This window comes from Notechis scutatus, chromosome 1 (genome assembly GCF_049901735.1).
Source record: "Notechis scutatus isolate UNSWTSFEM ecotype Mainland chromosome 1, rNotScu1.2, whole genome shotgun sequence".
NCBI lineage: Eukaryota > Metazoa > Chordata > Lepidosauria > Squamata > Elapidae > Notechis > Notechis scutatus.
The window spans coordinates 335,537,606-335,565,164 of NC_142009.1; the positions used below are offsets into that span (position 1 = coordinate 335,537,606).

General features: G+C 44.3%; 2 protein-coding genes across 6 annotated transcripts in view; one reads left to right on the plus strand and one right to left on the minus strand.

Moving 5' to 3' along the window:
- The window catches only part of CHAF1A (chromatin assembly factor 1 subunit A), a 38,775-nt gene extending 17,978 nt beyond the window's left edge, over window positions 1-20,797 (plus strand). Inside the window, exons 5-15 of one of the 2 annotated variants that reach the window (XM_087951756.1) lie at window positions 1,756-1,997; window positions 2,853-2,913; window positions 3,087-3,155; window positions 4,034-4,260; window positions 10,882-11,050; window positions 11,707-11,787; window positions 13,366-13,458; window positions 15,092-15,350; window positions 16,578-17,059; window positions 17,927-18,035; window positions 20,451-20,797. In XM_087951756.1, coding sequence (XP_087807882.1) covers window positions 1,756-1,997; window positions 2,853-2,913; window positions 3,087-3,155; window positions 4,034-4,260; window positions 10,882-11,050; window positions 11,707-11,787; window positions 13,366-13,458; window positions 15,092-15,350; window positions 16,578-17,059; window positions 17,927-18,035; window positions 20,451-20,521 — 1,863 coding nt within the window. In that variant the 3' untranslated portion in view covers window positions 20,522-20,797. Of the gene's footprint in view, window positions 1-1,755; window positions 1,998-2,852; window positions 2,914-3,086; window positions 3,156-4,033; window positions 4,261-10,881; window positions 11,051-11,706; window positions 11,788-13,365; window positions 13,459-15,091; window positions 15,351-16,577; window positions 17,060-17,926; window positions 18,036-19,461; window positions 20,410-20,450 lie in introns of those variants that run through there. The other variant, XM_087951759.1, reaches the window with a different exon arrangement.
- Window positions 20,798-23,841: 3,044 nt separating this feature from the next.
- Window positions 23,842-27,559, minus strand: part of UBXN6 (UBX domain protein 6) — a 31,432-nt gene continuing 27,714 nt past the window's right edge. For all 4 annotated transcript variants that reach the window (XM_026688864.2, XM_087951825.1, XM_087951801.1 and 1 more), the window contains exon 11: window positions 23,842-24,003. In XM_026688864.2, the coding sequence (XP_026544649.2) occupies window positions 23,875-24,003 (129 nt within the window). In that variant the 3' untranslated portion in view covers window positions 23,842-23,874. The remainder of the gene's footprint in view (window positions 24,004-27,559) is intronic.

A 27,559-nucleotide genomic window follows, 5' to 3' on the forward strand; every position in this document is an offset into this window, starting at 1 on the left:
GTTTTCCACGCATGCACATCTCTAATAAATTGTAAGTTTTCTCCACCGAAACAGCTCAGCAGAGCTGCAGGCAGAAAAAGTCCTAGTTTCTTATGCCGACATCTCCAGCTAGGCCAGAAAAGACTTAAATTCTGGGAAAGACAATATTAAATCAGATTGAACGTGGCCTGGCTTAAAAGGCCTCTTCCATCATCCTATGTCTTCCAGGTGTTTATGGCTAAAATGCTACTTTGGAAGTGCCACTTTGTATAATCAAAGATGTTGTTTGACACAACTATTTGTGGACTTGGTAATATCCAGGGTCAAGTGGGACAGGGGATGTTTTTAGTCTGTTATGGGGTTGGATGGTATAATTTCCAATCAAAGCAAGGCACCTCTTAAACGGACTGCTTTGTCTAAAGAAAAGATCTTTGTTTCTATTTGAAACCATTATTGGACCTCTTGCTAGAAACAGAAAGAAATTAAGATTTAATTTTGGGATTGGATGATTCGCACAGTTTATGATTTATCGAAATACCTTGTTTGTTTTAGAATATGAGATCAATGTATTTTATATCGGCATCTGTACCGAAAAAAGTTGGGATTTATTCTTTCTTTGCCTTATTTTGCACTCTTGATTTTGCTTACTTATTTTTTCATCTCTGTTTTGCTTTTTTGTGTTTTATCTTTTGCTGAAAACTAATACCTTTTTTTAAAAGCAAGACTCTTTGAGGAAACTACAGGAACAATTATTTTGGAAGTGAGGGTGGGGTAGGAGGGACAGGTTGGAATGAGCTTCAGAAGTCCCGTGAAAACTTCCTCCTATTAGAGTGATAAGGATAAGAATATATTTAGTGCCAAGAAAGGCGAGGGTTGGCAGAATGTTACACCATGAAACAAAATGTATAGCTCCTTTTAAGTTACTTAATTATTTCTTTGTTTCAATATTAACAAAGTGACAGTGTTGTTCTGAGTCTTTCCCACCTTCCAGCTACAGTAGCCATGTTATTTCCCACAGGTATAAAAACAGAACAAAAAAAGTAGCAAACCAGGAAAGGATTTGAGTGTGGCAACTATACCAATACTTGAAAGAAGTTCTCCCAGTGTTAATAGAATTTCGTTTTAATGTTGAAGGACAGATAATTTTAAAAAGAGGACAGAATGAATCGGCTATGCAGATAGTTGCACGAGTTTAAACCTTTCCATTGGGTTATGGTACGTCCTGAGCAGGAGGTTGGACTAGAAAACCTCCAGTCATGTCCCTTCCAACTCTGTTATTCTATGATGTGGAAGGTTTTATTCATTCACTCTATGAACATGCCAGTAATCTCCCCTTAATAACCTTTTGTTCAGTGACCAAGGCAAGAAATGTTGCGGGTCCCATCCTCTAGCCTAGGGAGATACACCTGATGGGACCCAGAAGGGCCTTCTCCCTGGTGGCTCCCTTTCTCTCTGGAACGTCATTCCCTCCGGACTTTAGAATGGCTCCCACTCTAACACTCTTCTGGAAGGCACTGAGGACCTGGTTCTGCCAGCGGGCCTGGGCAATGCAGAGTGGGGTGGGTCCCATTTAATGGCTCGAGTGATGTGTTGACACCAAGGCGAAGAAGGGTGCTATTATATAACTTGAAACAGTCACTAAAAGGAAGGTTGTAAGTTGAGGCAACCTGTTGCCTGTTAATATATATTGCACTGCTCTACTGCGGGGATATGACAGGGTCAAGAATTCCCCCTAAAAGTCTTTTCTGTTCTCTCTCTCTCTCTTTTATTTTAAAGGACCAAGAGCGTGCAGAAAAACTTCAGAAGCTGGAAGCTGAACGGGAGGAGAAGAGACAGCTGAAAAAGGAAGCCCAGGTTGCAAAGGAACGTGCCCGAGAGGAGACAAAGAGGAAGAAAGAGGAAGAGAAGGAGCTGAAGGATAAAGAAAGGAGGGAGAAAAAGGAGAAAGATGAAAAAGAGAAAGCTGAAAAGCAACGAGCAAAAGAAGAAAAACGGAAAGAGAGGCAGGAAGCTCTGGAGTAAGTAAATTGTCACCTGATGTCTATCAACATAGCTGTTCCTTGTTCCAATCGCATGTGCTATTGGGATTCTGCTAGCTGGAATTGGTTGCTGTTTTCTATTGATAGGATCCTTTTCTACTGATTGGCTGCTTTCCTTTAATGGTGTTTGGAGTACCACTGATGACCCTCCCTTCCTCCCTCCCTTCCTTCCTTCCTTCCTTCCTATGTTATAAAAACAAGTTGTTTGAATGTAATTGGACAGTTGGGGGGAGGGGAAGGAAAAGTTAACCAGATGATTTGGATGTGAAAGTTTAGATCCAGCTTTGCTTTCATTGTAACTTTAGTAAATTGTACTTAAGTAAACAATGAATTCAAGAGTCTTTACCAAGTTGGCGTGGCTGACATCCTTCCTTCCTTCCTTCCTTCCTTCCTTCCTTCCTTCCTTCCTTCCTTCCTTCCTTCCTTCCTTCCTTCCTTCCTTCCTTCCTTCCTTCCTTCCTTCCTTCCTTCCTTCCTTCCTTCCTTCCTTCCTTCCTTCCTTATATCTCACCCAAGTTGTAAGGTCTAATCTGTGCTCTATTGCAATTTGCTGTCCAGTTGTGATGGATATTTTCAAGGCTGCCTCTTGGACCACACTTAATCATAAAATGTATTTGAGTTAGAAATTCAAATGGAAGCTTTTCCCACCCAAAAAAATAAATAAATCTGCAAAATGTTCCTGGACTGGAACACCCTTTTGGGGTACAGGGAATATTTGAGTCACGGCTGAACGCTCCCAATGCTTATGTTTTCGTAAACCGGGTGGCAACTTGAAAACATGCATAGGAATGACACCGGGATTATATTTTCCTAAACCTGGGCTTTATTTTGAAGGGCGAAATTAGAAGAGAAAAGAAAAAAGGAGGAAGAAAAACGCTTAAAAGAAGAAGAGAAGGTAAAACCAGCAGCCCATTTTCTTTCTCAGCAAGAGAACACAAAGCTCAAAAGAAGTGCTTTTGGACATCACCCAACGTTTTGCCTTCTCGGTGTTAGAGAAGGATTTGTTTGCAACGACGTTCTTAATCTTGTGGATGGAAGCATATAATCTTGTCAATTTTCTAATTCTAGCGCCTCAAAGCAGAGAAGGCTGAAATCACCCGGTTCTTTCAAAAACCAAAAACCCAGCCGGCTCCAAAAGTAAGTTTTCTAACCATTTCTGTATATACCGTTGAGGTGTTTAAAACTATTTGTGTTTTTCCTGGGCAACACCCTAAACTACCTGAACTAGAAGGTCGTCGTGAGGTTCAGGAACTATTAGCAGAATTGTGTGCCAAAATAGCCCGACTGTTGCAATTTAGCTAAGATAAGGGAATTTAAGGAGTTGCAGGCCCAGGTCCCCACAGTCAGAATGTTGCACAGCCCATCAGGATGTATGAGCAACCTGCAATTTTTTTTAAAAAAGGTAGTTCTTGACTTATGGCCACAATTGAGCCCAACATTTCCATTGCTAAGCAAGCCAGTTGTTAAGTGAGTTTTGCCCCATTTTACGACCTTTCTTGCCACAGTTGTTAAGTGAATCACTGCAGTTAAATTGGTAACATGGCTGTTAAGGGAATCTGGCTTCCCCTCATTGACTTGGCTTGTCAGAAGGTTGCAAAAGAGGATCAGGTGACCCCAGGACACTGCAGCCGTTGTAAATATGAATCGCTGACCATCTCCATCCATAACCACAGGGATGCTGCAATGGTTGTAAGGGTCAAAAATGGTCACAAGTCACTTTGTTCAATGAATTATAATTCCGAACGGCCACTAAACAAATGGTTGTAAATCGGGGGATTACCTGTAAGCATAATCAACTTTCAGTGTAAAAACAACCTAATGTGGCTGGGATGTGATGGTTCTTCTGTTTAGACTTTGCCTTCAGCAGCAAAATGCTGACCTCAGAATGGTAACATATTTGATTTTTAAGGGTGTGATTTGATTTTTAAGTTCCTGGGCTTCAAGGACAAAACTTGCATCATACCCGTTGTGTTCCGAGGGGAGCGGCGTAATAAAGTTGTCCTCTTTGTTTTCAGACTCTGGCAGGCTGGTGTGGGAAGTTTGCTCCCTTTGAGATCAAGGAGAACATGGTCCTTTCTCCCCTTTGCCGGGTGCCCTTCGATCAGGGCCTCTCCGACCGAATGGACAGGTCCGTGCAGAAGCAGAGCTGCGACTCTTCTTTCCTGGAAGAGCTGAAGAGTCGGGACCCTAGGAAATCGGAGCCCACCCTTGTCGGCAGCCCCAGCGCTGACGGGATTAACAGGTTAGCTACTCTTTTTGGAAAGGAGGTGTTAGGTATAACATTGATACCAAATATGGTTTGGGTGAATAAATATATAAAACTTAGATATCATGGTTTAAGTGCTTATCACTTTAAGCACAATGCAGCAGGCAATTAGCCGATTAAGGGTGCGGTTAGAAGTTACAATATAAGGAAGCATTAGAAGCTCGAAAGCTGTCTGTGTCTGTAACTGTGTGCTGCTGCGACTTACTGTGTCTTACTGTGACTAACTGTGATTACTGACTGTGAGTGCCTGTGACTGAACTGTTATTGTTTGCTACTGTTTGCTGATTTACTGTGTAATTCTACTGAATATCCAGCGTTTGTTTCTCTGGAGAGTGAAACCGGAGGAGGAGAAGATATCTTTATCGGCTGATAAAGATATTGCAAGGACTCTTAACTTGGACTATACTAGTGAGTCTTACTGGATGGAAATACTGTGAATGACTTAATGGACTGAATGACAATGCTTAAACTCTAACTGGATTAAAAACTATTTAAACTACAAACAGTGTTTGTGTTCAGTGTGTGTATACTCTGGGGCCCTTCCGCTTCCTTTGGTTGCCTGGCTTGACTACTGCTGCAATACTCTTCTAGGGGTTAATTCCCAAACCCTAACATTGGTTATGGGCCCAGCAGCATAGTCTAACTAACCAGGATATAGCAGAGAGAGTTGGTGTGAGTTGCACATTACTGTAAAAACAAACTGTTTTAATTAGTTTAAAATAGTCAAAATATCTGAAGAGTAATGGCACAAGTAAATTTGTCACAACTGTCCATGATATCCAGGCTGGATGGAACAAACTATGTTTCATGGTCAATGAAATGTAGTTTACTTCTACGCAAAGAAGGTTTGTGGGACATTATAACAAACCCCACCAGATGTGAGTAGCTGGGATCCTGCTAATGATGATGATAACGAAAAGTTACAAGACTTTAAACTGAAGAATGAGCAGGCTTTATGCATCATAGGACTGACTCTCTGTGATCAGCAGCTTGTCCATATTCGTGGAGAAGAAAATGCTGCAAACTGCTGGGAGAACCTCAGGAAGATTTATGTTCGGGACAGTGTAGGAGCACATATAAATCTTACACGGAAGCTTTTTCGAACGCATCTTCAGAGGAATGGAGATATGTTAGTTCATTTAAACTGTATGAAGAGCATTTTTCAAGATTTGCAAGAAAAAGAGCTTATATTTAATGAACTGCAACAAGTCTACATAATATTATCTTCATTAGATCAAAGCTATGATGACTATGTGACTTCGTTAGAGGTATTGCCAAAAGAAAGCCTCTCATTAACCGAGATTACAGGCAGGCTACTAGAAGAAGCCAGAAGAAGGCGTGAGCGTGACGAGCTGAGAGAAGATAAGAAAGAAGAGAAATTATCTTCAAAGCTTGAAAGAAACCAGCAAAGCAAAGTAAAGCACCTGGAAGAAGAGAATTTATCTTCAACGGCATACACAATTAAAAAGTGTTTTAATTGTGGAGGCAGAGGACATCTGGCAAAGTTCTGCAAAAAGAGAAAAAGCCAGAATGTAAAAAAGCCAAAGAAAGCATTTGAACTAGCCATGTTTAGCAACTCTGATGTGAAGAATAATTTATGGGTGGTTGACAGTGGCGCATCCCACTGCATCACAAGAGATAAGACAAAATTTATAAAAATGTCTACAAGTTCTCAACATATATCTCTTGCTAACGGCTGAACCTGAAAGCGAAAAGGTCAAGGTTTTGCACGTTGTCCGTGCATAAACCAGGATATAAAAATGTTGTATGTACCGCAACTAAAGTTTAATTTGCTTTCAGTAAGGGTATTAGATAAATTAGGTTATGTAATTACTTTTAAAGATAATAATTGCATAATTGAAAAAGATAACAAAAGGGTAACTGCAGCTTTAAATGGAACATTATATGTCTTAGATAATAGTAAGAAAGGGAGGCTCAGACTGTATTTAATAATATAAAGCCTCATGAAGAATGTATCCATTTATTGCATAGGCGCTTGGGGCATGTAAATTTTAAAATGCTAAAACGTACAGTTGAGTTATCTGAAGGAATAAGGTTAAAACCTTGTGATAAATATTTGCGTTGTAATGTTTGCTGTGAAGATAAGAGCAAAGTATTGCCTGCAAATAGGCTAAATGGTTTCAAAACAAAAGAACCTTTAGAAGTAGTATTTGCAGACATAATAGGTCCAAAGAAACCCAGTATGGGGGTGCTAGATATATACTGAGCATAATGGACCATTATTCTAGATATGGGTTTTGCTATTTAATGAAAAGCAAAACTGAAACATATCAACATTTTTTCAATTGGCTTAGGTTTGCTGAAAGAAAGTCTAAAAGGCAACTGATAACCCTGGTGACAGATAATGGTACGGAATTTATTAATAACAAATTCCAGAACAGACTTAAGGTAGCTGGAATAGAGCATAAGAAGTCTGCTCCATACAGGCCAGAACATAACGCTTTTATTGAAAGAAGAGGCCAAACACTACAGGCAATGGTTAGAACAATGTTAAATGATTCTGGGTTACCTGATTCTTTGTGGGGGGAGGCTACAATGTGTGCTAATAACATATTGAACAACGTTGTTAATACAACAACAGGTGAAATTCCATTCACCAGGTGGCATGGCAGGAAACCTGATCTAAGTTACCTGCACACATTTGGTGCACCAGCATGGGTGCATATTCCTGCACAACTCAGAAAAAAAGGGCAACATAGAGCTAAAAGATTTTTCTTCGTTGGTTATCAGGCAAACCATAGGGCATATAGATTTTGGGAGAAAGGCACATCTAAAGTGTTATGTAGTGCTAGTGCCCAATTTCTAGAACATGAAGGATGGGAGAAATTAGAACAGGATGCCAATAAAGATGTAATTATTGAATCCTATAGAAATCCCATTAGTTATCCCTGTAACTTTAAAAATAAAGTAAAGAGAAAATACAGGATGAAATAGTGCCCATAAAGGAAGAAACAGATTCAATAGCTGAACAGGATGAGGAAGATGAACAGGTAGTAGTTCAAGAAAGTCCTCCTGTAAGCCCTGTAATTCCCAGAAGAACTACACGTATATCTAGACCGCCTGATAGGTACCAGGCTAACACAGTGTGCCAGATTAATCAAGTTCCTAATTCTGTTGAAGAAATTAAAAAGTATCCTAATAAGGAAAAAGAAAGTTGGTATGCAGCAATGAATAAGGAACTGAATTCATTAAGTGATATGAAGGTGTATGAAAATGCCAAATTACCTGCAGGAAAGAAATCCATTGGCTGCAAATGGATATTTAAGGTAAAAATAGATAAAGATGGTAATTTAATCCATAAGGCAAGGTTAGTAGCCCAAGGTTTTAGGCAGAATGCTAATGACTACGATGAGGTGTTTGCACCTAGTCTTAAGGCAGCAACCTTGAGGGCAGCTTTAGTGTGGGCAGCTAGTAAAAACTATATAGTTAACCATTTAGATGTGGAAACTGCTTACTTGCACGCCCCATTAAAACATATTATTTATATGAATAAACCTGTTGGTATTAAAAGTGAAAATAAGAATAATAATGATTGTTGGTTGTTAAAGAAAAGCCTCTATGGTCTTAAACAATCAGGCTATGAATGGAACCAGTATATTGTAAAGGAACTAGACAATATAGGATTTAAAGCTGGTTTAGCCGATCCATGTCTGTTTAAGAGGGAGACAAATGGGAAAGTATCATTATTATTACTATTCACAGATGATATTGCATTGATAACTGAAACTAATGATGAAGCAAATAAAATAATAGCATCATTAGGAAAGAGAATAAAGATCAAGCAATTAGGGAGATAAAGAAGTATCTCGGTTTGAATATAAAGAAAACACGGAAAGGTTTTAAGATATCTCAGGAAGATAAGATAAGCAAATTGCTAAAAGATTACAAGATGGAGCTTTGTAAACCGCTAAGACTCCAATGAGTCAGGAGTTTAGCAACACTGATGTACAAAGCCCTGAGTTTGATAAGGTGATTTATCAATCTTTAATTGGTAGTTTGAGTTATATTAGTAATTGGTCTAGACCAGATATATCGTACTGCGTGAATCAGTTGGCTAGATTCAATTCTGCACCGTGTGAAAGACACTGGATAGCAGCTAAGAGGATATTAAGATATCTTAAAAAGACAATGAATTATTCATTGTATTTAGAACCAAAGGGTGATTTAATTCTGAGTGCTTATGCAGATGCTAGTTTTGCATCAGAAAGAGACACTAGAAAGTCGACTTCAGGAACAGCCATAATGCTGGGTAAAACATTAATAGGCTGGAAGTCAATAAGACAACAGCATATAAGTTTGTCTACTATGGAGGCAGAATTCTCCTGTTTGTCATTGTTATGTACAGAATTAATAATGTATAAACAAATGTTAATTGATATAGGTATAACTGTAGATTATCCTATAATTATACATGAAGATAATCAGGCAGCAATTCAAATGGCCACAAATATTGGAGTAAAAACAAGGAGCAAGCATACAGATCTAAGATACCTAAACGTGAGACAATCTGTAAGAAGTAAGATGATTCAGCTAGAGTACTGTATGTCGGAGGACAATTTAGCTGATAATTTTACTAAAGCCCAAGGTGCCAGTAAGCACCAGGAGAGTTGTGAAAATATGGGATTAGATTGTAAGGTATTATATATTTATTTCACCCAAAAGGGGAGTATGTTAGGTATAACATTGATACCAAATATGGTTTGGGTGAATAAATATATAAAACTTAGATATCATGGTTTAAGTGCTTATCACTTTAAGCACAATGCAGCAGGCAATTAGCCGATTAAGGGTGCGGTTAGAAGTTACAATATAAGGAAGCATTAGAAGCTCGAAAGCTGTCTGTGTCTGTAACTGTGTGCTGCTGCGACTTACTGTGTCTTACTGTGACTAACTGTGATTACTGACTGTGAGTGCCTGTGACTGAACTGTTATTGTTTGCTACTGTTTGCTGATTTACTGTGTAATTCTACTGAATATCCAGCGTTTGTTTCTCTGGAGAGTGAAACCGGAGGAGGAGAAGATATCTTTATCGGCTGATAAAGATATTGCAAGGACTCTTAACTTGGACTATACTAGTGAGTCTTACTGGATGGAAATACTGTGAATGACTTAATGGACTGAATGACAATGCTTAAACTCTAACTGGATTAAAAACTATTTAAACTACAAACAGTGTTTGTGTTCAGTGTGTGTATACTCTGGGGCCCTTCCGCTCTCCTTTGGTTGCCTGGCTTGACTACTGCTGCAATACTCTTCTAGGGGTTAATTCCCAAACCCTAACAGGAGGTCAGCCATAGGACAGGTGTGGTTTTAGCAAACACACTTTGGATAAAAAAGAATAGTTCGGGAATAAAAGGACAAGCTGCTGGGTCACTAGGAACTTGTAACCCAAAGTAGGAATAAATGAGCAACTGGAGACTTTCTGGTTTTCCTTTGAGGACGTTTCGCTTCTCATCCAAGAAGCTTCTTGCAGACAGCTGGTCATTTGCATCCCTTGAAAAGAGTGGTTGAGGCTACTTGGAGTTGAATCTGTGTCCTCAGGGTCACCAGAGTAGTACAAATGGGTGTGGAGCCTCCTTGGAACTGCTGAAAGGACCATGTTGTAGACTGGAGATAGATGATAGCAATAGCACTAACATATAGACTTACATACCACTTCCCAGCCGCCTCTTAGCAGTTTGCAGAGTCAGCCTATTGTCCCCCCAACAATCTGGGTCTTCATTTTACCCACCTCGGAAGGAAGGAAGGCTGAGTCAACCTTCCGCCTGGTGAGAATTGAACCGCCAAACTGCAGTCCTGCATTCTAACCACTGCGTCACCCTGGCTGATATCCTATCCCTCCCCGTCTTGTCTTCAAAGAAAAGCCAAGAAAGTCCAGTTGCCTCTTGAGAAAAAAAAAAAGCACCTTTGGGATAACCGTGACCTGGATGACTGAGAATCTCCACAGTCCATCCGTGGAGATACTTTCACCTGATGTTGAGAATGCCCTGCGTATGTCGCTCGGGTGCGGAGACCCATTTCAAGATGTCCCTCCCTTGCTCAACTTTGAAGTTTCAGCTTGTCTTGGCTGCAAGCACACTGCTGTGTACTCACAACTTCCCTGCTGCAAGAGGGGTGTGCTTTGTGATCTGTGAATCCTTAGTCATCCTTCCCAGATGTTTTCACAGCAGGGCATCTCTGGCATTTCTATGCACCTAGTATAGAAAGCTTTAGTGTCCCCTCCCTCTCACTGGTCTGTCTCCCCTCCCCTCCCCCATTCCTCTTTGATCTGGGGTGGTTTGCAGCACACCTGTTTCCTTAACTTTCACTCATTCCTTTTGGCTGTGACACAATTCACTAGTTCAGTTTTAATTGAAGCCTCTCTGGGGAAGTGGACAAAAGTCCTTTTCTTGTTAGTCAAGCATTATTATTCCGGTATTAATTAGGAACTTCGTTTCAGTGGAGATCAAGGAGGGCTTTCAGCTCCCCTCTCCTCTCCTCCCTCCCCTCCTTTCTTTCGCTGTCTTGCAACCCGGTGGGCGACACCAAAGATTGAACGCCCTGTTTCTTCTTCTTCTTCTTCTTTTGGTTCAACAGCGATGTGGTCATTGTGAGTAGCAGCCAGGCAGAAGATGTCCCCGAAAGGAAGAAATTCGGCAGAATGAAACTCCTGCAGTTCTGTGAGAATCACCGGCCTGCCTACTGGGGCACGTGGAACAAGAGAACGTCCGCGATAAGGCCTCGAAACCCTTGGGCCAAAGACGTGGTAAGCTGGGAGCATCAAACAGGTCCAAAGGCTGTTGGGGCTAAGCGGGTATCGGTGGGAGGAGGAGCTTAGTAAACCTTTGTGGGAAGAAAGCATCCCATACCGGCTGGGGAATTCTGAGAGTTGAAGTCCACCTGTCTTAAAGTTGCCAACTTTGGAGTCCCCTGCAATCTTGCAATATTAGCAGATCGAAATGTTGGGGGGGGGGGGCTTTGGAGGTCTGGTTCAATCCCTCGTTCAAGCAGGGGACCCTCTTATCAGTTCAGACAAGTGGCTGTCCGGCCTCTTCTTAAAAACCTCCAGTGATGAAACACCCACAACTTCTAGAAGCAAGGAGTTGCACTGATTAATCGTCCCCACTGTTAGGACGTTTCTCCTTCATTCCAGGTTCTTCTCTCCCTGATTAGTTTCCACCCATTATTCCTTGTCTGGCCTTCAGGTGCTTTGGAAAATTATATGACCCCCTTCTTTTTTGTGGCAGCCCCTCAAATATTGGAATTCAGTGACTTCTAGGACCTTTCTCAGCTCTAGGATTCCGTGTTTCTCCTTTGCCATTAATGCTGTTGGAAATCGGTATCTCTCGCCGTTCCGTTGCGCACGGTCCTTCTGGAAGCTTCTCTTGCTTAGCTTGCATGGTCTTGCTTCTCTCCCTGCAGAAGCTCCTGGACTATGAAGTTGAGAGTGACGAAGAGTGGGAGGAGGAGGAACCGGGGGAGTCCCTCTCTCACAGCGAAGGGGTAAGACTAAGCCTTTTCCCGAAGCAGCAACGTGCGCCTCTCTCCTTCAGTGACAAAACTCTTCTTGGGAGGAAAACCGGGTAGCGGTTGAAATGTTGCAGGTCACATGGAGCGGCGCGCTGGCCTCGTGGCGGAGCTCTCGCCTCACAGTCAGGAGGCTGCGAGTCGGATCCTAGGGAGAGGCAGATATTCCTCTGTCTGGGCACCACGAGAATATATACCTGCTGAATAAAATTCCTCATTGGCGACAGGAAGGGCATCGGGCCAGGAAACACTCAGTTCCGTTCAGTGGCCCGGACTCCACCCTGCAAGGGATTATGGGGTCGTTAAAAGAAGATGAGGTTGTTGCAGATAACATCTGGAATCAGGCATAGAAATTGGTCACCCGCAGTTGGCCACATACTCCCATCCCTTGATGCTCTGGGAGAAGACGACTGGAACAGTAATAGACAGGGGGAAATATTTTTTTTTTACATTAAGTTGTGTCCCCGCAGTTTTCTTGGCAAGGTTTTTCAGAAGCGGTTTGTCATTGCCTCCTTCCTAGGGCTAACAGAAACTGACTAGTCATCCAGTCTGTTTTGTGTCTGAAGCAGGACTAGAACTCAGTCTCCTGCTTTCTAGCCAGAGGCCTTAATCCCTGCACCTAACTGGCTCTCCGGCATGATTAATCTAGACTTGCCATCAGGATCCATATGTCTGGGGGTGAAAAATACCCTATCGATGGGTGACTGGAAGGGCAGTTTCCTCCTTGTGAATCAAACCAATTCTGAGTTGTGACTTTTTCCAACTGAAGCTGCCCCATAATTGGAATCTGTCTCTGTTCTTTAAACTCTGATATGTGCCTGAAGACCTTTTTGAGAGAGGGGAGGGTGAGGAGGAGAGAAGGGGAAATTCGGTCCTAAATGTGAGAGATGCATTTCTTTCGGAAATGGCAAAGACCCAGAAACCTCTTTTTTTTTTTTTAGAGTTTTTATTATAAAATAGGAAAGCAAGTAGGAAAAACGAGGGAGGGAAAAGAGAGAGTGTAGAGAAAAAAAAAGAAAAAAAAAGGCATTGAGTTCCGACTCTCTTTGGTGCAGTAGAATAAAATAACATCAAACCTCCACTTTATACTTTTCCATATTAGTGTAAATTACCCATTTCTACAACAACAAATTAGATAGATTTGTTGTTGTAGAAATGGGTAGTTTATATTATTATTATTATTATATTATCAGTAAAACCCAAAATCAAAAGTGTCATTTTTCCCCACCACCTCAAGCACAAAGTCCAGAAGTGGTTTCCAAGTAGAAACAAGTAATTGTGGTGGTTGTTGTTTTTTCCTTTGATCAAAACAGTCAATTTTGTCACCTCTGCTAACTCCATCAACTTTTGCAGCTATTTGTCCTTCCGTTTTTGTGCGTAAATTAATCTTGTACAGAACATATACAAATAACCACAAACGTCTTGACACAACCGAAAATGCCCTTTCCTTCCCAACCAGCCCTTTTTCGAAAGATCTGCCACTGAAGTTGTTCTTAGAGAAAGATGTTCTTGCAAAGCCGCTTTGTAATCTCTCCCTGCTTTCCTGTCATTCAGGATGAGGAAGAAGAGGGTGGAGAGGAGGAAGATGATGACGATGGCTTTTTTGTTCCCCATGGATACCTTTCGGAGGATGAAGGCGGGACTGAAGTAAGCCCCAAAGGGAAGGAGATTTCCATAAGGCTGAGAAGGTGGAAAAATAGCTAATACTGTAGATGTTGGTCTACCTCAACTGGTAATCCTTGATTCACGACCACAGTTGAGCCCAGAATCGAAGTTGCTAAGTGAGAAGCTTGTTAAATGAGTTTTGCCCCTGTTTTATGACTTTTCTTGCCACATTTGTTAAGCGAATCATTGTAGTTCTGACACTAGGCACACGGTTGTTAAGTGAATCTGGCTTCCCCATTGACTTTGCTTGCCAGAAGGTGGCAAAAGGGGATCGCTTGACCCCAGGACTCTGCGACCGTCATAAAGATGAGCCAGTTCCCAAGCACCTGGGTTTTTGATCACCTGACCCCGGGGGATGCTGCAACGGTTGCAAGTGTGAAAAATGGTGTTTTTTTTTCAGTGCCATTGTAACTTTTAATGGTCATTAAACGAACTGTCATAAGTCGAGGACTACCTGTAGCCCTCAGGATTGCTAGCCAGAGACAATTTCTGTCAAAAGGCTGCAACTCAGAAGTTAAAATCCACTAATTTGGGAAGCTATATTGAGCTTCCGTATCTGATTCTGCATCAGTAAAATTAAAAAGGAGTAAAAATTAAGATTGAGAAGAAAACCATGTAAGCTTTAATGGATTACATGTATCAGATACATGACAGGGTTTGTGTTACATAGGCACAACCATTATTGGGGATGGGGGGTGGGGCTGATATTACAGGTAGTTCTCAACTTACAACAGTTCATTTATTGACCAAAGTGGCATTGGCACTGAAAAAAGGGACTTCTGTTTTTCACATTTACGGCCATTGCAGCATCCTCAATGGTCACATAATCAAAATTCAGGCGCTTGGTAACTGACTCATATTTAGGACGAATGCAATGTCCTGGGGTCCCGTGATCGCCTTTTACGACCTTCTGACAAGCCAGATTCCCTTAACAACCATGTTCCTAACTTAAGAACTACAGTGATTCGCTTAACTGGCAAGAAAGGTCATAAAATGGGAACAGAACTCACTTAACAAATGTCTCGCTTAGAAACTTTGGGTTCAATTGTTGTAAGCTGAGGACTACCTGTACAAGCAGGGGTCAGAAACCAGAAGTAGGAGTGGACCAGGCTGGTTAAGCACATCAAGTTTGGAGACCCTTCGTGTCCACAAGAGATCTGAGTCCAGCTGTGCTGCACACTCTCCCCCTCCAGTTGTCTTTTGAGAAAAAGCACCTTTTTGGGACAGCCATGACTGAGAGAATCCATCGACATCCCTCCAAGTTACCTGATAGATGAAGCTGGCTGAATCTTTGGAATGTACTAGTTGTCAGTTTAATCTTTGTTTGTGAGTCTGCTGAGCCTTTTAATCTCCCATCAGGGACCACGGTGGCACAGTAGTTAGAGTGCAGTACTGCAGGGCTACTTCTGCTGCAGACAGCTGCCTGCAGTTTGGCAGTTTGAATCTCACCTGCTCAAGGTTGACTCAGCCTTCTGAGGTCGGTAAAATGAGGACCCAGATTGTTGGGGGGCAAGAGGCTGACTCCGTAAACCACTTAGAGAGGGCTGTGAAGCGGTATGTAAGTCTGTGCTCTTGTTAAACCCCTCCCTCCTTCCCTCCCTCCCTCCCTACCCAGGAATGCGATCCCGAAAACTACAAAGCCCGGCAGAAGCTGAAAGCCAAGGAGTGGGACGAGCTGATCACCAAGGGGAAGAGATTCCGCATCTTGCAGCCGGTGAAGATCGGTTGCATTTGGGAAAGCGAGCAGAGCGGTGCCGTCACAACGGCAGAAATGGGGATCCTGCAGCAATTTACGGCTTCTGTCCTGGATGTCGGTTTTGCAGAGGAAGATTTGATAGAGAAAAGCAACAAAAACAGAACAAAAGACCAACAAAGTAAGCGGCGGGTAGACAGAGCAAAGAACCAGGGTCTTCTGCCCAGAACCAGGGTCTTTTCTGGAATGTGCAGTGAATGGATAAGGCATTATTTATTTTGGTCTCTTACATTGGTGGTTTACTTTTTGACGTCAAAGAGAAGGTCTAAAGTAGCCCTCAGTTTCACAATACAGGTAGTCTTCGACTTATTACCACTGCTGAGCCCAAAGTTTCTGTTGCTAAACCAGATGAATTGTTAAGCAAATTCTGCCCTGTTTTACAACCAGTGGTAGGATTCAACCTTTTTAAATACTGGTTTTATGAGAGCGTGCGTGCGTAGCAGTCAAAAACCACCGATTTTCAGCTTCAAACAGGTGAGGTGCCTGTTGAGGTAATTCCCCGTTAGGAGAATGAGCGCACACAGGGAGACGTAGTGAGAGTGGTGAAGAATAACACACAACCAGCACACAGATATACTGTATAGTAAAATGTAGGTTTTTACCTCCGGTAAACGGTTAAGCAAAGTCCAACAAAACAGTCCAAGTCATTCACGGTTAAAGCAGTCAGTTTTTAGTCCAGGGATAATCCAATAACAAAGTCCAGTATCATAAACAGTTCAGTAACAGACTTACATCAAATCCAAGAATAACGATGATCAGCAACAGTCAATAGGGAAATGCAGGAACAGCAACACTCTCAACAATAGGACAGAACAACCCAGGTTTCTGGCTCCATCTTATGGCCGTTTTGAGGAACCACACCCAATTACAACTTTAGCATTCCCTTAAAGAGACAGTATTAAAATGTCTATCCTGGTTTATATATTTTCCAACCCAACTGTTAGGTGACTTACGTTCCTAACCGCACCGCGCAAATCAGCTGAGCTCAAAACCAAGGAAATAATGTACAGGAAAGAGGCCAACTGCTCACTGGTGCTACCGGTTTGGTAGAACCGGTGCGAACCGGCAGCATCCCACCACTGTTTACAACCCTTGTTGTAAACCCTTAAGCGAATCACTGCAGTTGTTCAAAGTTAGGAACAGGGTTATTAAGTAACTCTTAACTTTCCCCTTGCTTGCTTGCTACTTGTCTGAAATGATATAGGATCTCCTCTTTGAGCGGGGGTTGGGCTAGTAAACCTCCGAGGTCCCTTCTGTGTCCCACAGTTTATTCTGTGACCTCTGTTCGCTCCAGCAGCCAGGGACGCCCTCAGTGTAACTTAAGATTCTGCTTTTCGCCCCATTGCAGTTCTGGCTCAGCTGCTTCCTCTACTTCACGGCAACGTGAACGGAAGCAAAGTCATCATTCATGAGTTCCAGGAACGTTGCCGCTTGGCATTGCTGTCGGACCCCAACAATCCGGTCTCCTCCCTGGGCAGCGGAGATGCCAGCTCCAAGGTCCCTCAAGGCCAGTCTCCGGCCTGCGAGAACGCCGTTCCTTCCAAAGCCAGGCTGAAGAAGATCATCTCCGAGAACTCTGTTTACGAGAAGAGGCCCGAGTATCGGATGTGTTGGTACGTGCACTCCGAGGTCCTGAAGAGCTTTGGCCAGGAGCACCTGCCTGTGCCTTGCCAGTGGAACTACATTACCCAGCTTCCATCCGTGGCCAAGGAAGAAGCGGGCAGTTTGCAAGGAGGCGCGGCAACCCAGACCACCCCAGTATCCGCAAAACGGAAGTCGACGCAAAGCATGTCAATAACCAAGTTCATGAGACCCCCGGGGACCGAGCAGGTAAGGATGGGCTTCTGTTAGTAGTTAGTAACTCCCTCCTTGCTGGTGGTTAGCAAGCTGTGCCACCCTCATTCTTTGCTTCACATTTTGTTTACCAAATGTGGCAGAGATTCTGACTCAGATTGGAGAGGCCAGGTCTAATTCACATAGGATATAGTCCTCGACTTATGTCCATAATTGATTACCATAATTGAGGTAATCAATGTTGCAAAGCTGGTCGTCATGTGGACTGACCCAGCTTTGCCTTTCTTTCTTTCTTTCTTTCTTTCTTTCTTTCTTTCTTTCTTTCTTTCTTTCTTTCTTTCTTTCTTTCTTTCTTTCTTTCTTTCTTTCTTCCTTCCTTCCTTCCTTCCTTCCTTCCTTCCTTCCTTCCTTCCTTCCTTCCTTCCTTCCTTCCTTCCTTCCTTCCTTCCTTCCTTCCTTCCTTCCTTCCTTCCTTCTTTCTTTCCTTCTTTCCTTCCTTCCTTATTATTGTGATAGTCATTAAGTGAACCCACTCCTCTTATAAGAAAACGCCACGCAGAGCCTTCCGCACGAGCGTTTCTCTCTTGGTTCACGGTTTTATTGGTATGACCAATGGGCATAGTGAAGTAGTTACCGAGAGTTCTCAAGTTACGACCATAAATGAGCCCGGCAATTATGGCTGTAAGTCATGACAGTTCATCGAACGGTTCATCGTAAGACCAGGCCCAATTCCGCAATCTAATTTGGGCACGAAAAACTCAGATCTGGCTTTACTTCAGTGTAACCACTTGGCTTTAGTAAAGTCTACTTTCGCTCACAATGGATTTGAGAGTCTTGCTTTTCTAACCGCCCAAGCTGAGAGGGCTGTCGCCAAGGTTTGACACACCTCTCTTTTGCTCCAAGGCGGAAATGACAGAGATGGATGGATTTCAGGCAGACACCGAGGAAGATGACGACGATGAATGCATCATCGTAGATGTACAGCCAAGCCAAGGCAAGCTGGCTAATTCAGGTAGATTCTTGCTTATTCGAAAGTCCCACAGCTAGAGGGGGGAAACCAAGCTGGCTAAACATCAGTATTGCATGAAGACCCAACTGAGTTGAGAAAGACCTCTAACCCAAACTAGTTGAGACCCTCGGCCGGTCCCAGAACAATAACTTGTATTAAACCAGCAATGTCAGTTTGGTGTGGTGGTTAAAAAGCATGGGACTAGAAACCAGGAGGCTGCGAATTCTGATCCTGCCTTAGGGATGAAACCAGTTAGCTGTCCTTGGGCCAGTCCTTCCCTCTCAACCCCCAAAGCGAGGGCAAAATCACTTCCCCAAATATCTGTAGACATTCTCAGTCACATCCAGGTCATAGTTGTCCCAAAGGTGCTTTTGTCAGGAGGGAACTGGATTTTCTTGTTTTTTTCTTTGAAGACGTTTCACTTTTCATCCAGGAAGCTTCTTCAGCTCTGGCTGGATGGTGGGGAATGGAAGGATTTATATTCCTTGCAGACAGCTGGTCTTTTGCATCCTTTGAGAGGGTCGTTGAGGCCACTTGGAGATTTCTCTGTGTCCTCAGGGTCACCTGTGTGGTGCTTTCAGTTATCTGAAAAAGCAACCTTGGAACAACCATGACCTGGGTGACTGAGAATCTCTATAAACGTTGAGCTATACAATTTGGGATGAACACTCTTTGAAGTGACCTCAACAACCCTCTAGAAGGATGCAAATGACCAGCTATCTGCAAAGAATAGAAATCCTTCCATTCCCCACTATCCTGTCAGAGCCGAAGAATCTTCTTGGATGAGAAGGGAAACGTTTTCAAAGAAAAAAGGAGGAAGTCCAGTTGCCTCCTGAAAAAGCACTTTTGGGGCATTTCCCCAAACCTTGCAAAGAAGCTTGGATACTGGTTAGTCCAGGTAGTCACCAAGAATCCGGAGTCACTCAAGGCAATAAAGAAAATTAGAAATAAACAAGAAATAAAGTTCAGTTACAATTCAGTTCAAATCCATTCACAGCATGGATGGAATTTTTTTTTTTTTTCCATTTTAGCGGCAACCACCCCTCCTCTTTCCAGAAACTTGCTTTCAATATTCAACAAGCAGTGATCGTTAAAAAAAAGGGCCTCACAAAAGGCAGGAAATCCCTTCAAGGTGTAGTGGTTAAGGTGTTGGCCCTGGAAACAGGAGTTCTAGTCCCGCATTAGGCATGGAAAGCCAGCTGGATGACTTTGGGCCAGTCCCCAGGAGACTCCGAGTTCCAATCCCGCCTTACGCATGAAATCCTGCCTTTTGGGCTCCCCACTCTCAGCCCAGCTCACCTCAAAAGGGTTGTTGAGAGAAATATAGAAGGAATATTACACATGCCGACCCCCTTGAGTTACTTACAATAGGTCATCCCAAAGGTGCTTTTTCAGGAGGCAACTGGACTTTCTTGTTTTTTTCTTTGAGGACGTGACCCCTGGGACACAGACCAACCTCCAAGTGGCCTCAACGACCCTCTCAAAGGATGCAAATGACCAGCTGTCCGCAAGGAATACAAATCCTTCCATTTCCCAACCATCCAGTCAGAGCTGAAGAAGCTTCTGGGATGAGAAGTGAAACGTCTTCAAAGGAAAACAACCAGAAAGTCTAGTTGCCTCCTGAAAAAAAGTACCTTTTGGGACAACCATGACCTGGAGGACTGAGAATCTCCACAGAGTGTTATAATAGGCCCTGCTACACACCCAGCTTCAACAGGGCTACGGTCTGACCCAGCTTCCCAAACACAACACAACCTCTGACGTGAACTCAAAAGATTCCTTTTATCAGGAATGCCGGCAGCCCCAGGAAAAAGTTCCTCTCGCAGGCTAAGAAGTCCGTCTGGCCGGAAGATGAATCGTTGCCTGCCACACCTGTTCATCTCCGCCCCCTGCCTTTTATCCCCAGAGCTAGGGTGGGGCCTCGCTAGCAGCGGTGGCTCTTCCGTCCCAAGGACCGGCCCATAGATCTCCACTGCTCTCCTCTCCTCTGCCTTCTGCGCATCCGCATATCAGGCACTGGACCCAGCTGTTCCTCCTCTTCCTCATCAGCCACCTCCAGACCTGGCGGCTGTTGACTCTCCGTCTGGGGGCTGACGGACGGCCCAGGCTCTGCACCTCTCTCTCTCTCTGCCAGCTCTATTCCCTCTTCCCCCTCGGTGCTCTCAGGTTGCCCAGATACTGACCCTGACTCCCACGCCTCCTCCTCCTGTTTCGGCTGTTGGAGGGGTCGGCAGCCAAGAGGCCACAACAGGATGGTAGAATAGAAGCCGTAGTTTCTCTTGCACTAATCTCCCCATATTTATATTTGAGTTTTCCCATTTTCACAGGAGGTGCCCTGGCAAAGATGCCGGGCTTCCACCTCTATGCCTTACCAAAATTGGGATATTTTTTTTTGAAATGTTGTTGTTGCCTTTGCAGCGCCGGAACGGAAGACCCCCAAAGCAGAACCAGCTGCTGCGGCTGCCGGAAACTTCCCTGACCCCTTTTGATATATGCATCCCTATTCTTTCCCTCCCCCGCTCCCCTTTTTGTACGTATGTAGAATTCTTTTAGCTTATTGTAAAACCCTTGTGTATCTTTTTTTTTTCTCTCCTGTACGAGATACTTGAACGTACTGTGTTCCTTGTAAAGAGAAGACAGCACTTTGTTCGGCTCCAAACCGGTGGACGCTCAAGGCGTATTTTTTAGAGGGAGGCGGAGGGGGGTGGAGGTGGATCAAACAAAGGGCATATAATCTCTTCTAATAAAAGCATTATTGAATTTTTGATGGGCTCTGTAGAAGGCACCGCGATTCTTCTTTTTTTTTTCCCCCCCACCTAAATTTGAAAAGTGTTTAATCTTTGGGGTTAGGATGGCTGCTCACGTGAAACCTTGCTGACTGAACCTGGCTGTTTTCTTAAAGACATTTCATGACCCAGCTAGGTAACATCATCAATGCTTGAAAGGCGTGTGGGGTTTGCTCTCTGTTTATAAGCAAGTGGCTTGTCAGTATTGGTGGGGGCGTTCTTGGTTCCTTGATTTTGCTGTTGTATGTTGTTAGTTTTTTTGGTCTGAATTGGTCATGCAAGACACTGTATATAAACAGAGAGCAAACCCTTCTAGCACTGATGATGTTACCTAGCTGGGTCACGAAATGTTTGTAAGAAACCAACCAAGGTCAGAGGAAACCAAGGACCCAGCCCTTTTCCTCCCCCCAATAACTCCCACACCCTCAGCACTGATATTACCCGGTTGGGTCATGAAATGTTGGCAGGAGAGCACCAAGGGCCTCACAGTTCAACTCTGAGCTACAAAATATTTCCTTCTATTGACAGAGGTCTCTGCATCTCACCCTTTTTCCGAGTTCTAACTCACCTTTCCAAGCAAACTTTTCCCCCCCTCCTCCACGGCAGCTGCAAGCAGAGGTGAGCGTTCTGCAACCACCCCACTGTGCCCTTGTGTCCTTGTTGCCCCCTCTAAAAGCCCCGATCCTGTCCCTTCTGGGCTTTCAACAAGCGCCTTCCACTCCTCTCCCATCAAGCAGGTACAATTCGCTGACAAGCACGATTTCCTTAAGCTCTTGTTCAGGAAGCTCTACATCAGGGGGGGTCAAACTCAGTTTCATTGAGGGCTGCATCAGGGCTGTGGTTGACTTTGGGGGGGACGTGGCCGACTGGGTGGGCGTGGCCAACTTGACGCCACTCCCCAAACCGCTGGCATGTTTCCTCTTTGCATTGTGTAGAACGGGCCAAAGCCACAAGATTTCAAGACAGATGATTTTAGCGAGTGTTTCTCCAGCCATCCCTGCCAATCTAGCTCATAATTTAGGCTGCTCCAGGAATTCAGATCAAGATCTTATCTTGTAAAGATGCTGCTAGAAAGGGCTAATCACAAGACTTCCGACACACTGGACGCATCGGCCTTATGCTATTAAAAGCAGCCGAGTCTCCATTCCAGGAACACGGGTCTGTTTCTGCAACTCTTGGCCCAGGCAGTACCAGATCCACCTTCCGGGACTAATCCCTTGAGCCATTAGATAATTGCTGTTGTGGCCCGCCATCGGCCAGCAAAGCTGGCAGCAGACTTGGACAGTGAGGAAGTTGGGGAGGAACCTGGGCCAGTCCTGGAGTCTGGGGAAGGCTCTGAGGAGGGCTCTGTGTCGGAGGCAGAGATGGGGCCAGGGTCGTCTGACAGTTATCAGCTGCCTTTGGAGTCGGAGATCAGTGGGGAAGAAGAACAGATGGAGCCTGTTCCAGTGTGCGCATGCACAGAGCTGTCAGGAGAAGGGAACAGTTAAACAAGGGTCGACTCGGGAGTAAAGGCTCAGTGGATGGTGAATGGCCCCTCCCAGAGGGAAGAAAGAAGAGCGAAACGGGAGTGGGGTTTTGCAGGAGACAAAGTAGTTCATTAGGGTGAAGATCTGTTCCTGACATCATGCTAAGTATTGTCTGCTACAGTGTGACGTCTGAAAGATATCGTCCTGGCAATTCTCCAAGCCTGATAAAAGTCTGTAATTGTGGGATCTCTTGAAAGACTGTTGGCCGGGACTACTTCTGGAGAGGAATTCGACCCTTTGACCTAAATAAAAGGTTTTTTTTTTTTTATCAGGACGAGGAGTCTGCTTCATGATCTTGAGAAGCCTAGGTCAGAACAATCACCCCCTCCCAAACACACAGCCCATCAAACATTTTAAACAGCTGCCTTTCTTTTAAACATCAAAACAGGATTAATTGTACAGTTTTTATGCCTCACACTTTGGTTATGAATCTGGGGAAAAAAGATACATCAATTAAATCCAGAGCCTTCTTGGAAGAAAAAAAAAATGGATTTTTTTGGAGGGGGGGGCGCAGCAGGGAAAGAAAAGGACTTTTTCGGCTTTATTTGAGCCCATGGACAAAACCAAAAACCGTTCACTCCCGACTGCTACAATGGGGGGTGAGGCGGTGGGGGCTGCGCGGCTCCACATTTTCATCTACTCGTCCTGCCCTCCCCAGCAATATCCGAGAAAGCTCTAAAGCCGCGGTCCTTATTCCTCCCCAAGAACGAACGGAGGAAGCGGACAGAAACTAGCAAGTCCACAAAAATAGGGCAGAGGGAGACTCAAGATAGCTATACTATCCCCGAGGGATCTGCTCCCACATCTGAGAGACATTCCCTCCAAAAAACAAAAATCAGCATTTTTATAAAAGTGCATTTCTTACCACAATTCCTTCCCCGAAACGGCCTCCCGTAAACATACTGGGGGGAAAAAAAAATAAACCATGGGACTGGATTCTTCAGAACTCTTTCCCACAACCTACAACTTAAGAGCAGCAGCAGCCACAAGCTCTTGTTGGCTAGAGTAGTGTGCGTTCCTTCTTCTCCCCATAAAGCTAACAGCTTATCCACGACCTAAAATAATAATCATAATACATTCAATGGGATTCGGGACCTCCTGTGTGCTTAGGATCGGTGACGCAACCATCAGCCAGAAACACCAGCCAGCGGCACTGGCAGCGTAACCGGGGGGGAAACGGGGGGGATCTTTTTCCACCCCAAAGGTGCTTCAAAGTGAGAAAAAGATCAGTAAAAATGGGGACCGATGAAACTCCAAACAAACACACACACACAAAAGTGTGACGAGGTGACGCTGGAAAACCATCCTCCCCCATTGGAGAGTTCCATGTGCCAAGCCCAGGGAAGCTGGAACAGCGGTTCTGCTGGCAGCTGCCCTCTCTCTCGCCAGCCGGCCGATGCCAGCCAGAAAAAGTCCCATCTGTGGCTCTAGAGGGCAGGAAGCAGGGGACGTCAGAGAGGCCGGCTTCGGAAGAGTCGGGGACCACACAGGACGGAACCGGATCCAACCCCACGGCGCCTTTTATTTTCAGGAAAGCATCTGCACCGTGAGCAGCAGGTCCGGCTTCAGCACGCTTCCCATGTGCTCCCCCCTGGAGGCCTTGATGTCCTCCATGACCTCGGCGTCCCACACGAAGGTCAGAAGCGCCGAGGGCACCTGGAAGAGGAAGAAGAGGAAGAGGAGTAACTGAGCAGGGGTTTTCAAGGCACCGGCGTTGAACTGGGGCAGGTATAAGTAGTCCTTGATTTAACGACTTATGGCAAAAAAAAGGTCACAAAACGGAGCAAACCTCAATGTCTTGCTTAGTCGTGGATGTTCTGGGCTCGATTGGGGTCGTCAGTCGAGGGCTACCGTGTTTCCCCCCAAAATAAGACCCTGTCTTATTTTGTTTCAAACAAGCTTCATGAGTTTCACAATCAGATGGCGTTTGAGGGACAGCACCTGGCTAGTTGAAATGTGTTCCTCACGGCTTGCTCTCCATCCCAAGGTAGAATAACAGAGTTGGAAGGGACCTTGGGGGTCTTCTAGTCCAACCCCCTGCTCAAGCAGGAACCCCTGTCAGCCTTAGAAGTCATATTTTACTCGGAAGTTTCGAGGCTGCCACATTCAGTGCCTGGGAATTGGGGAGGAGGGATTTCATAGTGAGGTAGAAGATTAGACACCACAACATTTTTTTCTCAGTGTCAAGGGCATGTTGCCCTGCACCTGGAGGGGAGCGTCTTGCGGGATGTCGTGGGCCCTGTGATGGACTGACGGACGCAGGGGATGGATCCTTGATTTCTCTTTTGGGAAGGGAAAACACAAAACTCAGATTTGGGTTTTCCCAGATGTGCCAATAGGCCAGCTCAAATAAAATGGAACTGTGAGAGAACGTTCATCTTGGGAGTTTGTTGGGATTGGCGTTGGTTTGTTGGCTTGACTTAACAATTGGCAAGAAAGGTCACCAAATGGAGCCAATATCAATGTCTCACTTAGTCATGGATGTTTTGAGCTCAATTGTGGTCATAAGTTGAGGACTATATGCTGCCTTTAGTAAAAAAAAAATGTCTATGGAGATTCTTTGTTCCAGAGGTCATTTTTCAAGAGGCAACTGGACTTGACAACAAACGAAGGAACCTTCTCATTCCATACGTTGCAGGAAGATCAGAAAAGCTCAGGAGGACGTCCAGCCCACACAACATACGTTCACCCTTCAAACCCAAGAATATGCTAAGCTTGTCCACCCACGAGGATGAAACACCCAGACACAAACGATGTCAAAGAGACAAACGATGTCTCTTTGGAGAACAGCAAAGTCCACCTTTTGGACAGAGAAGACCGCTGGTTTGAAAGAGGGGCCAAAGAGGCCATCTATATGTCCAAATTGAAGTGCTCCCTCTCAACAGACGGGGAGGGAGACGACATCACCTATCTCCAATCTGCCTGGTCCTTTCACCAGTTCCAAGGAGGCGCCACACCCATTTGCATCACTCAGGTGACCCTGAGGACACAGACAAACCTCCAAGTGGCCTCAGTGCCCCTCTAAAAGGATGCAAATGACCAGCTGTCTGCAAAGAGTATAAATCCTTCCCTTCCCCACCATCTGGTCAGAGCTGAAGAAGCTTCTTGGCTGAGAAGGGAAACGTCTTCAAAGAAAAACAAAGGAAGTCTACTTGCCTCTTGAAAAAAAAAAAAAAAGCACCCTTGGGATTTCAGTGGAAAAAGTTCTTAAACCTTCGCAGAGATATTCCGAGATGCATCTGCCTTGAAAGCAGCCCGTATAATGACGTCAAAGAGGATCACAAAACTATTGATGACGTGAAACAAAACGTCGTAAATGATTTCCTGTGGTCCTCTCCTGAGGTTTGACTGTGCTACACGCAGTTTGACATGAGCTTTTTCTGAAGCCAAATCCATCTCGGGAATATCTCCCTGAATTTCCTAAGAACTTTTCCAGAAAATTTAGACGCTTTGCCAGTGTAGAAAGCAACTGGTGGATTTGGTAAGGAAATCTCTCTGAAATGATGACCAAATGGGTCACAGATTGCCTTGTCTGCCTTTTAAATTTCTCCCCCAACCTACTTTTTCTTTTATATAATACACCCAAGAACTCAATAGTTGCACAGAAGCTTCACTTTACGTCTTCTCAACCATCTGCTGTTTCTCTCAAGGCCTACATGTTTTGAATCTGCAGAAAGAGTCTCTTATGTCCCTCCTTCTCACCTGCTTCTCTCTCATCTCTCCTATTTTAATTATTGTCCGGGAATTAAAACAGGAGTAAAGATAAGCCAGTTTTTTTCAGCTTATTCAAAGCACCTGTTGCATTCTACGAAGACCCTGTTTTTTAAATGCCTTTTTATTTGAAACAATAAAATCACCTTCCTTTCGGATGAAGGTCCACTGGTCTTTAAAAATCAATCCATGGATACAAGAATCGGACAAGATTGAATTTAGGGGTTGAATATCCTCGTATAACCGACAGCGGAGGGAAACTTGTACAGCTTAAGAAGAGGCGGCAGAATTGTGCTCGGAGAAACATGTAACTTTTATTACACAGGTAGTTCTCGATTTACGACAAATGGAGCCCCACATTTCTGTTGGCTAAGTGAGGCGTTGGTTAAGTGAATTTTGTCCCATTTTACGACCTCTTGTCACAGGTGGGCTGCTGGGGGCTCGCAGGGGCTTGGAGAGCCCCCAATAACCTCAGAAAAGACCTGAATAATAAACCAACACCTTTTCAAGTCTTTTTTCCCCTTTCTGGGCAATCAGCCAAGAGCATTTCACACCTCGTCAAAGTGTGGCAAGCTAGATAAACAATCCACTCAGCGCTTGCTTGAGAGGGAAAGCCATGGAGAAAATCAGATCACAGAGCCACTAAACTCTGAGGGGATTCCCCAATAATAAGAATCAGGTAACTAACCAGAAGCTCCACTAAGACTCCAAGATCCCTCTCACAGTCTAAGTAATTAGGGCAAAGAAGTGGACATTGAGTTGGCCACACCCACCCAGTCACATGACCACCCAACCACATGACCACCCAGCCATGCCCACCCAGCCAGTCATTGGGGGGGCGGGGGGAGAGAGCTCCTTGCTAAAAAAATTTGAAGCCCACCCTAGCTCTTGCCACATTTGTTAAATGAATTGCTACAGTTGTGAAAGTTAAGTCACATGGTTGTTAAGTGAATCTGGCTTCTCTGTCGGCTTGTCAGAAGGTTGTAAAAGGGGGATCACCTGAACCCTGGGACACGGCAACCGTCACAAATACGAGCCAACTGTCAGGCATTGGCCCAAATGTTGTTCAGGTGTCCACGGGAATGCTGTGACGGTCACAAGTGTGAAAAATGGTGGTAAGTGTTGTTTTTTTTAATCAGTGCTGTTGTAATTTCCAAAAGTCACTAAAGGAATCCAGGCAGCCTCAGCTTACAACAGTTCACTTAGTGACCATTTGACATTACAGCCCCCCCCCACTAAAGTGACATGACTTTTCACACTTATGACAGTTGGATGATTGGCAACTGATTCACATGTATGACGGTCGAAGTGTCCTGGGGTCACAGAATCCATTTTGGCGACCTTCTGACCAGCAGCGTCCATGTGGGAAGCTGGATTCATTTAACAACCATCTGACTAACTTAATAAATGCAGGGATTCCTTTAACCACTGTGTGGCAACAGAAGTCGCAAAATGGGGCAAAAAACTAACTTTAACAAATGTTTCACTTATTGCAGCATAA